The 10,921-nt window shown below is 45.3% G+C and overlaps 2 protein-coding genes across 4 annotated transcripts in view; one reads left to right on the top strand and one right to left on the bottom strand.

Moving 5' to 3' along the window:
• Positions 1-249: 249 nt before the first annotated feature.
• LOC106749756 (polyadenylate-binding protein-interacting protein 2) lies at positions 250-5,992 on the bottom strand. Of its 3 annotated transcripts, XM_014629499.1 has the most exons (5): positions 5,184-5,992; positions 3,759-3,972; positions 3,490-3,681; positions 2,732-2,785; positions 250-927 (listed from the first exon to the last, which is right to left on the bottom strand). In XM_014629499.1, exons 2-5 carry the CDS (start codon positions 3,930-3,932, stop codon positions 919-921), a joined length of 429 nt encoding a protein of 142 aa, XP_014484985.1. In that variant the 5' UTR covers positions 3,933-3,972; positions 5,184-5,992; the 3' UTR covers positions 250-918. The 3 variants fall into 3 exon arrangements, with proteins under 3 accessions (XP_014484985.1, XP_014484982.1, XP_014484984.1); XM_014629496.1 differs by having other exon boundaries at positions 250-2,785; XM_014629498.1 differs by lacking the exon at positions 5,184-5,992 and adding an exon at positions 4,727-4,838 and having other exon boundaries at positions 250-2,785.
• Positions 5,993-6,226: 234 nt separating this feature from the next.
• The window catches only part of LOC106749755 (BCL2/adenovirus E1B 19 kDa protein-interacting protein 3), a 36,476-nt gene continuing 31,781 nt past the window's right edge, over positions 6,227-10,921 (top strand). The window contains exon 1 of the mRNA XM_014629495.1: positions 6,227-6,548. Coding sequence (XP_014484981.1) covers positions 6,509-6,548 — 40 coding nt within the window. The 5' untranslated portion in view covers positions 6,227-6,508. The remainder of the gene's footprint in view (positions 6,549-10,921) is intronic.

Here is a 10,921-nt window from a genome sequence, read left to right as displayed (position 1 = left end):
TATATATATATATATATATATATATAAACTTTGTATTATGCAGGATAAGATAATATTGCAAACGATTTTTTTTCTATTATTATACAGAATCTAGATTAGCGATTGTAAAGTAAGGATTAAAATCGTGGATATAAGATCTAGTTCGGATATTAAAGCTGACGTAAAAATGGACGTGAAATCAGTCTCTGGTTTAGACTCGCGGTGAATTTGATTCTTTCAGAGTATTGCAAATTCGTGATTTTTTTCCCCTTGTACTACCTTCGTTTTTGTCAACGTAACACACATCGTGTGATACAGCCAATTATTGCCGATCGCGTTACCAGCTGTTTCTGCAATTTTCACTGTGCTGCCTATAAATGATAGCGTGTAAAAAGATAGTACACTATAAAGCACGCGAGATATACGACACAGATGTGCGGATCAAGTGATAAGTGATGATCTGTATCGTACACCATGTATCCTCTTCGCAAAGCAAAGAAGTTCCGAAGTAAATTACAGTATATTGCAAGGGATTGACGTGATGCCTCGTATGTGTACAACATAATTCGAATAAACTTAGTGACGCTGTCCTGATAATCACAGTTTTCACAGTTGATGGTATAAACCAGGTCGTGACTAAAACAACGCGCACTTACCATATACAAAAGTATATAATGCAAACATATAACAATATATAGATATATCTCAATATATAGATCCTATTAAAAATTTATACATTCATTTCTCGTAATTCTTAAAAAGGATGGCAAATATCACGTAAGTGGCACGCCTGCGTTTTAATCACCACCGCGCGTGTATAATCTTGGATCGCAAAAAGTTTGATTTTAAATTTACAAGATCCGATTCCCTTTTCTCTCTTTTTTTCTTTCGTAGTCGACTTAAAAGTCACGGAGTGAAGCGACTTGAAAATCCCTTCCGTTAGTCGTTCTAAAAGCAATCACATAATTGGGGAAGTATCAAATATTGTACAAATATATGTGATATATTCATGAATAACGAGTATACGTATACGTATTAATATTATGTTCTAGCAAAAATCAAATCAACCTTCTTGCTATTCAAGCTAATTTGAAGTACATTCACCATTTACTCTATTTCCATTATGTTTCATCGAGGTTACATTCTATGACCTACGCAGTCTCCTAAATTTTGAAATATTACCGCATGCAGATTGGTTTAAAAAATAAGTAAGCAATGTGCTGATTTTCTCGGTTCCACTAAAAAAGAGTCGTAAAAAGAGTCCCTCACAGCCTAAGTAAGACTTTCACTTGAGATCTTTAAGTTTGTTGAACGAATGCTGAAGCAGGACTCGATAATGTTCCTCGTATACGTTTTAAACGAATCGTCGGCAAACGCGCAATTCGAGTCCCGACATGTATTATTCGACAATTCGAAAAAAAAAAAAAATGCGACAACGGTTCAAAAAATCATAACGATATCGAAGAAGGAATAATTTCCCGTGAAACGACAAGTCGAAAGTGTAGAATAAAATGTTTTCACATGAGGCTCATATATTGTCTCGTATACGCTAAATTCAGAATCACAATTTTTTTTTGTCGAGCGTTGCCTTGTTCTTCAAATTCTGAAATTAGTACCTGTCGGGACTTCGCGTCTCCGCCGAATTCTCGAATAAAATGATACATTCGTATATAAATAATATAACTTTTCTTTTCGCCAACTATATGCATGCAATTGATGGTGTCGCGATTATTTACCTATCCGAGGCAAAATATTCGTTACAAAAAATAATATGATGTCTTCGATATACATGATTCTTACAATATCTTGCGATCATAGTGTAACATGCTCTGCTAACAATTCTGCAACCATCGTCCTCTATTATAAGTATTACAAAAGGAACTCTCTTGAGGAAAGTTTTCATTGGACATTGATTAATGTATATCAAGCCGTAAAAATTGTGACTGCAAAAAATTTTACAGCTTGATACAGAGTGAAAGATAAAAAGGGTCACATAATCTTCAGCATGATAAGATCTGATCGAGACATACATACATAGGATATATAAACATAATTTACAAGATAATGTAATGTATATATGCGTGTTTTTGTGTGTGTATGTGCATGTGTGTATCATTGCCTTGATTCTACAAACTTATTTAAAGTCCATATAAAGGATCTAGTACATGTTCCTTTTCAGTTCACTTCACCCTGAACCGCAGCTCATTTCTCTCGATCAATATACAATATTGTAATTTATAACATACTACTTACGCAAGTTAAAAAAAAAAAGAAAGAAATGCTACAAGCATTTACCTCTGCAAAAACCTGTTCTCCGTGAATACATTGAACAAGAGATAATATATAAATTGCGAATTTCCTTTAACGAGTGATTTGTATACATGATCGGTTCGTAATCCCGGCAAGAAACATATACATAATAATTCCTCGCTCAATAGTCGCGCGACAATTTCCGGTCTATAAAAATTTCGGTAGCACAATATTTCGCCCGGTTTGCGTGATAACTGATATTAAGTTTCGGACTGACGCGTATCTCGATGGTGCGGCATCCCGACTCGCGTACTTTACAACATCTTTGTACGTACAGTCACAGTCATTGAACTTCTAAACACGATTCACTTAATATAATTGTCCGATTGGAAATAGTAGACTCTCTAGCCATTACGTATAGCCCGACTTTACATGACTTAAACGTAGGCGGGTAAAGTTAAATTTTCGACGTTGACTCGGCGGCTCCTGACGATGTACTTACCGTCGTCGTTTTGATCGCTGGAATAAACTCAGCCGCGTCTGGATTTAGTGTGCTCTACAAGTTCACGAGCATGAAGACGATTATGATTGGCAAATGGTTGGTACAGACAATTTTGCTTTCTTCTTTTTGGAGGGATGTGAAAAGAATGGACTTTCGGGCTACATTCCGAAAAATATGCTGACAATATAGACAATACTGCTGCTGAAATCAATGTATCTCAGTCGAAATTACTGATAGATTGTGGCAGCTAAATTGAAAATTGAAACGCATTTACAGCATCGTGCAATATTAGCAGATAATGTACATTCACGATATAATAATCCGCCTAAAATGTATAGAGAATTTAAAAGTGAATTTGGGATTATAACGCAAAGTATCGTGAATTTTACTATGAAAATAATTCTCCCAAAGTTCATCATTATATAATGAAGAAGACATTTCAAACATTTTGAAATTAATGCCAAAAAGAGGACCAATGGTGTTAAGACCACACGTAAAGAATCACATTGAGCACGTGGTGGCTTTTCTTTCAGGTGAAGAATTTAAAGAACGTTGAACAGTTTATATGAATTAATGAACTTGCACTACTTCCAGACAACGCGTGAGATCAGCTGGAAGTCAGCAATTCTCTAGGATCTATTTTCGTTAAGAAGATATGTTTTACTATCTTTTAGCACTCTGAAAACAATTTCGGAACGCAAAAGCAGCACTGTTAGTACCGTCAGCATATCTCAGAACGCAGCTTCGGTAGTCGGTACCTGCTTGGCGAGATCGTCCTGCATTTTCAGACTGCTGAGCTGTTGACAGAGTTCAGCCGTGTTATTGTCAGAGGCACCGGTGGCTGTGGACCACGCGGTCGAGTTGATATTCCTCTCGTGTTGCCTCTCTTCCTCCAACATCGCCTCCAGGCATTCCTCCATCAGCTCTTCCTCCTCCAATTGTTGCAGTACCTGCGGCGAAGAAGCTCCGTGAAGTAAAAGACACATTTTCAGAAACCCCACGCCTCTTCGCACAAGCCGTCAAATACCTGTTTGTCGAACTCCTCCTCGTTCTCCATCCACAGGTACTCGGAGAAATCCCCGTCGCCTGTCGCCTGCACATCCGCCTCGGTATCGATGTTATTGTCCACGTAGGATATGATACCCGTGTCGTGCCCGTAATAACCATTTCCGGAACCGTTGTTTGGAATCTTCATTTTCATAGCCAGTATATTTCACGGCTTTGTGTGATCTGTGAATTATCTGCGGAACGCGCCACACCACCGTCAATATTCGGCACGGATCGTCGAGATGCGGAAATCGCCTCTCTCTCTATCTCCCTCCCGGCGACGGTTAAAAAAGGCAAAATCTACATTCGAGTTCACCGTGACAAAGGAAGGTTTCTCGCGGCGACGGAGAATGACCCGTGTGTGTACTCGCGTGTGCACTACCGAAGCACCAAGGATACCACGCACAAGGTAACAAGGTTCAAGCGAGCATCCACGATGGACACCGGGAAGCGGGGAAAAGGGGAGAGGTGGGCCTTTCCTCCCTCCTCACCGTCTTCCGCGAGCGTCGACGCGAACGTGCTCTGCGACGCGCGCGCTCAGCCGCCGCTTGTAAACACACAATAGAGGAAGAAGGCCCCCCGAGAGCGTCGGCGATCAATCGCACTGGTTCGATGTTGCCCACGCGAAATCCGCCTGTGCGTGTCCGGGAGCGACCGAGAGAGAGAGAAAGAGAGAGATAGCGTGTACGAGTGAGTGAGGGAAAGAGCAAAAGAACAGACGGGCAGAAGTTTACTTTCAAGGCGGTGCCTGACGAAACGCAACCTTGAGAGCCGGTCGGCGAGCCAGACGCGGCCGAGACGAGCGTCAACAATAAACCGACGACGTCGCCTCCGACGATGCCCCGGCGTTTCTCGCCGCGCATATGGGAAGGTGTGCGCGCTCGCGCGCACGACCTCTCTCGATTCGCCGTCGTCGTCCGGCCGACCTGCACACGACCGGGTATTTACCTCGAATCTGCCGCTCGCCGGACGATTCGCTCGGACTTCGTGTGTCTGGTTCTCGCTAACGACGACGCATGGCGACGACGGGAGCCGCGGGGATTATCGTCGCTTGACAGATGCGCTCACGGCGGTCGACCATCTTTGGCGTGAGAGAGAGAGAGAAAGAGAAAGAAAGAAAAAAAGAGAGAGAGACAAACGCGTATGTCTGCTACTATACGTGTGCTATTGCATCGGGTACGAGATCGCTCTCGTTCGATCCGCATGAAATCGCTCGCTCCGCGCGGAGCGAGCGAGCGAGTGAGTGGACGAGAGAGAGAGAGAGCGAGCGGACGAGCGAGCGAGGCGCACAGAGCGGCGCGTCCTATCGCCTTATCGGTCGCGCGTGTGTTCGTACGAACGAACGAAGACGGCGAACGGCGCTTACGCGGCGAGACGGCGACGCGACGGGACGCGAGAGACGTACCTTCTGGATTGCCTCGGCTTCTCTGTGCTCCGCTTTCTTCGTCCTCGTCGTCGTCGTGGTGCTAGCTGCCGTTCGTCGTCGTAGCCGCGCGCGTCCCCGTGCGAAATGCAATTTACGCAGTTCACGGCGGCCGAAATACGTGTCGTTCAACGCAAATTAGCGCTCGCACAGTGCTGCCACCGGCCTCGAGAGCCGGGCAGCGCGCGCGGCCGCGGCGTTGGTAAATAACGAATTCGTCAGGCCGAAGGTAATCCCGACCGCGGGGAAACGCGCCTTATCCTCTCGGCCCGTTGAGTTTCTCCCCGGCGAAAGCCGGGGCCCGTCGCGCTTTCCTCGTCGTACCTCCGCTCACGAATGTGATTGCATTGCGCTGTAGTTCTTTAACCTTGCTATATATATATACTTCACGGTATACATTGTATGATATATATATATATACCATGAAGTACGTCGTAAATGGAAATATCGAAAGTACCGACACACCGTCCTCGCGATACGCCCGCGTGATCAGAAGAGTGCTCGGCAAACGCATCCCGACGTCGGACGACGTCACGGGGTGGCACTCGAAGTCGTTATCTCGAGGGAAAAGCCAGACGGAAATGATGATCGTCGAGCATCTATCATTTTCGTTCTAACGGGACCGGTAATTCGCCCGTCTCTCGGCAGGTGTCGGTGCTCTGACGATCGCTCGTAAACAAACAACGTACTACGTGTCTCTCTCTCTCTCTCGTCGTAATATCCGCGTGCGAGCGAGCGAGGCGGGCGCGATGATTTCTCGCGGGGAGAGCGAGACGTAGGGGAGAAACGATCGCCACATCCTCGCGACGATATCGAGCGATTCACCTTGGGGAAGATTCACGCGCCTGACGCGCGTAGTCGCGTGCGGGAGTCGCGCGCTGCTCATCGGTCGCCGCGTTGAGTCGCGTGGTGTATTTACATCGGCGGCGAGCCGGCGCGCGATTGGCCGGCCGTCTCGGCTGACGTGCGCGTGTGACGTGCGTCAAAACAAAGCACGGTAGCGCTGCGCCCGGAGCAGCATTTTATCGCGGTTAGTCGCGGCGACAAGTGCGTCGTCGTGCGTGGTGCCGCCTACCGTTTCATCTCGTCATCCTTTGGACCTCCTCGCTCTACACGTCGCTCTGCACTTTCTGTCTCTCTCTCTCTCTTGCTCGCGCGCGCAGTTCGTCCAGTGCAGAGTGCTCTTGCGCGAGCGTTCGTATACGCGCTGCTCGGGGGAAGCTGCGGAGAGAGCGGATTTGACACACACACATATACACACGTACGCACACAGTGACCGAGCGATAGTGCGAGCGTCATCCACGGCGATGTCGACGACGCCGAAGTGCTTGGAGGAGTCGCTGGGCGGTAAGTGCGAAATAGCTCTCTATGTTTCTCCTCCGTTTCTCCACCGAGAACGCTCGGTGTAACGCGCGTATGTCACACAAAGTGCGGCCATTTCGCGCGGTGTTCCTGTTGCTGCTACGCCTCCCCTCTCTCTTTTTCTCTCTCTCTCTCGCGCGCGGAGCATAAACAAACGCTCGCGTTGCCGCGTCCGGCGATCGTCTCTCGCTCTGCGACGTTTCGCGATGACGCGATCGTTCGTAACGCGTGAAACGGCTTCTCTTCGGGCTTTTGCTCGCGAAATCGCACGAGATCGGGTGAGCTTCCTCCCCCCGGCGGTCGGGAATCGCGTCTCGCCGCTCGAAAGCTCGCGCGTCTTTCCGCGGAATCAAACGCAGCTGCGATCCTCGTCCAAGCAACGAGAGAGAGAGAGAGAGCGAGTCCGCGCGCTTTTAGCGCGATTGTTGATTTCTCGAACCCGACGGCGTCGCATCACACTCGGCGGAGATTCAATTTTTGATGTTGCGAACGAATCGATACTGGCTGCTGTTGGCCGGCCCCTCGCCTTGCGAAGTTGCATGGCGCAAGGCTCGACTTCGCGAAGTACGCCGAGAGCGAAGTGCGCGCGCGAGAGGCCTTGTCTGAACGGCTCTTATCGGTATTTGCGGCAATTACGCTTATCGTAAAATGCATTTGTTATGAATTCTCTTGCACGCTGATTCTGTCCGCGCACAATATTATGTTCTTGTCGAGGAAAGGAAATTCGATATATCTTGAGGTAACGAAAGAGAGAGAAGGATATAATTTTGTGCATTGTTTCTCTCTCTCTTTCTCTGTCGGCATCGAAAGTTTCTCAAGTTGATAAGAAAATCACACAAGGCGCACCGGGTGTTTGTTGCTCATAAAAAGTACATCGAGCAAGGGTTACCGTTTTAGACGGGAGATCAAATAAACTTGCTGCCGCAACCCACTTTCCACGAACAGTACGAGCTGTGACTCGCGACTGAATTCGGAGCAGAGTTCTATTTGCGAAGAAACACACGAGGATCAGAATTTAGCTTGTTAATTTATACGCGCGCATACACGCCTATTCGCGTAGGTATCGACGAAATATTCAGTTGTTTCTTGCATTATAAATCACGTCGTTGCGAACACAATCGCAAACAGAGTTCTGTTGCGAATCATAAATAATCCAGAATGAATTTAAGAATAAATAAATAAATAGTTTCTTTAAAATACTTTTGCGCTCGTTACAATATTTTAGAAGCAAATATTTTAATATCTGCTCAGACATCCTTGCCTGTATCTTTCGGAGCACTTTTGCACTTGCTACGATATTTTACGAGCAAATGTTTTAACGTCCGCTGCGTCGTTGTCTATGTCCATATTTCTCCGAACATATTCTCAACTAAGCATAACCAGACAAGGCTTTTGTGGCTTGTGGTTGGCGACGAGATCGGCCGTCATGTCGCTATCTTTATTCGAAGATAACTGCAAGAATATAGCCGATAATAGCCGCCGACTGCCGGCGACACCGTAAAGTTCACTTCGTTTCAGTTCATTCAGCGCTCGCGCGTCTCTTAATTTCGACCACCGTGCGACCGCTTCCCGCGTGAATCAGTCGGCGGGATCGTGATCAAACGAGATAAGATCGGTCGGATATTCAGTCTATATCGAAGGAGTCGCAGACATATTGGCGATTACAACCTGAATCATAGGTCACTGTCGTGGTTATCAATAATCAAAGCCGTGACGCTTAACAGCAGCAACATGTGCGCGCTCGGGGGATTTACGCGGTTTTATAAATACACTTTGACCCCCTCCCCCCTTCCCCCGTGTACCTCTCTAATCTTATTAATTTAGATTAAAAACTCCCGAGATGAGAAATTATATGTTTCAACACGAAATCCTATATTATATCGTAGAGATTTCCTCGCTTTAGACGCGCTTTGGATGTCTCGCTTCAGATTTAGGCGGTTTTATAATTTTCTTCTTCTTTCTTTCTCTCTTTCTGCTTCTCTCCTTCTCTCTCTTTCTCTCGTGGAGAGACTCGACTCGCAGTAAAATTGAAATTTCAGCCACGGCTGGATCTCTTATAACGGGAGAGGTAGCATATTCTATTAATAATTCATAGTCACACCTTGGCGTGCGCCAGTCATATCCCGCAAAAACCTGTGTGGAAAGTCGTAAATAATATTCGCCCATGAAGTATAAGAAGTATACGAAGTAGGGGTAATTTTTTACGTTTTACCACGCGATGCCCTCTGAGTATTGGCGATCTTGTTTGTCGCCTGTTCATCTTCCTACCGAGATAAATACAGCCATTCGACCGTAATATACGTTTCTCGAAATCGCTTTTTCGCTTCTTTCTTCTCCCTCGAATTATAACGGAATTATATATAGTATAATATATATTAATATAAACGTAACGTCGTCAATCAGATTGCGCACGGTCGATTTGCATTGTGACTTACTTCGCTACGCTCGGTAAATCTCTCTCTCTCTTGTGCGGGAGGGCCACTTGAATTAAGCTCGTAGATATGATTTTTATTATTGCGCGCTTTATCTCTGTTTGTTTTGCAAAGTAACGTCTCGTCGGTCGTGTCCTACAGAAAAAATAAATACCTGCCGACACTTTCATCTCGGCCGCTTAACGGTTTCGTTATCAGCTTTCTCTCTTTTTCTTGCTCTTCCCCCCCCCCTCCCCCCATCTTCTCGTGATAAATTATAAATGTCTTGGAAGACCTTAACACTAACCAGAGTGCCGTTCTTGCGATAACAAACCGCGAAGCGCTGCGATAATATTTGCGACAAATATACAAGACTAAATATATTCCCGGCTCGGATCATACTTGACTTCTCGCGCTTTGTGCGGCATTAATTTAACCATTGAAATATCGACGCCGACCGTTCTCCCTTTCTCCCTCGAAATATTTCTCTCTCTGTGTTAACAGTCTATTTTTCTTTCCCACCGCCTTGTAATTTTCAACTTCATTTTTTCACGCGTATGTGCGCTTAAACTCTTTTGTTCGCGCGGATGTATGTCCATGCAGGACGTACGCGGCATGATTTATTTCGCGTATATCCTCGATACTCGGAGAACGGTCATAAATTATCCGGGCATTCAGCGCGACGAGACGTTCAACCCCGGAAGCCGAATCGGTTGAATTTTCGTATCATGGAAAATGAATAATGTATCACTTCGCGGATTACCGCAGAGAAATCTCGGCGTTATATTTTTTTTTTTCCAGAACGGAACTACGAATGAAAGGCAAATCGAACATTTGCGACGATGAAACGGCGGCATCTGATGCTTGCCGGGAATATACAAGGTCTATGTCGCCAAATGCCTCGTCCGTCACATACTCGTGGTTTAGGTTAATGTGAACAAAAAATCCCGTAGTATTTTGCGAGCAAACACGTCGATTTTTGAGTAATTGAGTAATTAAAGAAGACGGAGGCGAATAATTATGCGACGAGACACGAGTGACGGAGGGCATAATTATTTACGCGGACATACTTACTTGGTTGTTTGCAAAATGGTGTAGGACTTTTTACTTCACATTAACCCAAACTACAAGTATATAATGGATGAGACACTTAGCGACAGACACCCTGTACATGTATAATATTTAACCCTCGCAAGGAAAGACGGAGTAACAGGGCGTGAATAGAAAGGTGGGGTCATGAGTGCTCCAAATATTATGAATGTGCATTGTGCTCGATTAAAACAAGGAAAAAACGTAAAAATCGTCTGGAACAATAAGCAAAAATATATTTTTCAAAAATATAATAATACGGTAAATAAATATCTCTCTTGCTGAGGCCATGAATGATTCTTACCTTTCCTCTTACGAGGGATATGTAAAGCCGTCATAAATAAAATCGGATTTCTCCGATAGCTCGTCTCTGAAATCTTTGCTTTCAAATCCGCAATCCGAAGGATCATTTCACCCTTCTCCGTCGACTCCGGACCGTCCACGTTCCAGACAGCGGAATCGAGTCAGTGTCCTGCGAAATCGCGGCTTTCTCATCTTCTATTTAAATCGATTAGACCAGCATAGACGCGCGCTACGCGCGTGCTGTTTATCTAATTACTATTACGTGAAAAAAATCTCGGTTCGTGTAACTAAATAGAAACCAGGCTAAAATTTTATGACGCGAAATAACTTTGTTACTGTCTTTGTTACTGTCAGAACGCGACGACAGCCATTCGGGAAGATAAGACACGAAACAAATTAGCGCACAGTCGGGGTGCACAGTAAGTCAGTCAGAGCTCTGCAAATTAAGAGAGGACTCGATTCGGTCCGAGATTCGCTGTTAAATATAATTCAGTCAGACTTATATCCTTTTCGGGAAAGTTAAATCCAAACATGGTTTGGATCAGTTTCTTGTCA

The sequence above is a fragment of the Dinoponera quadriceps genome, unplaced genomic scaffold (genome assembly GCF_001313825.1).
Source record: "Dinoponera quadriceps isolate SergipeBrazil2010 unplaced genomic scaffold, ASM131382v1 scaffold3289, whole genome shotgun sequence".
Taxonomy (NCBI): domain Eukaryota; kingdom Metazoa; phylum Arthropoda; class Insecta; order Hymenoptera; family Formicidae; genus Dinoponera; species Dinoponera quadriceps.
This window is presented reverse-complemented; position numbering and strand designations above follow the sequence as displayed.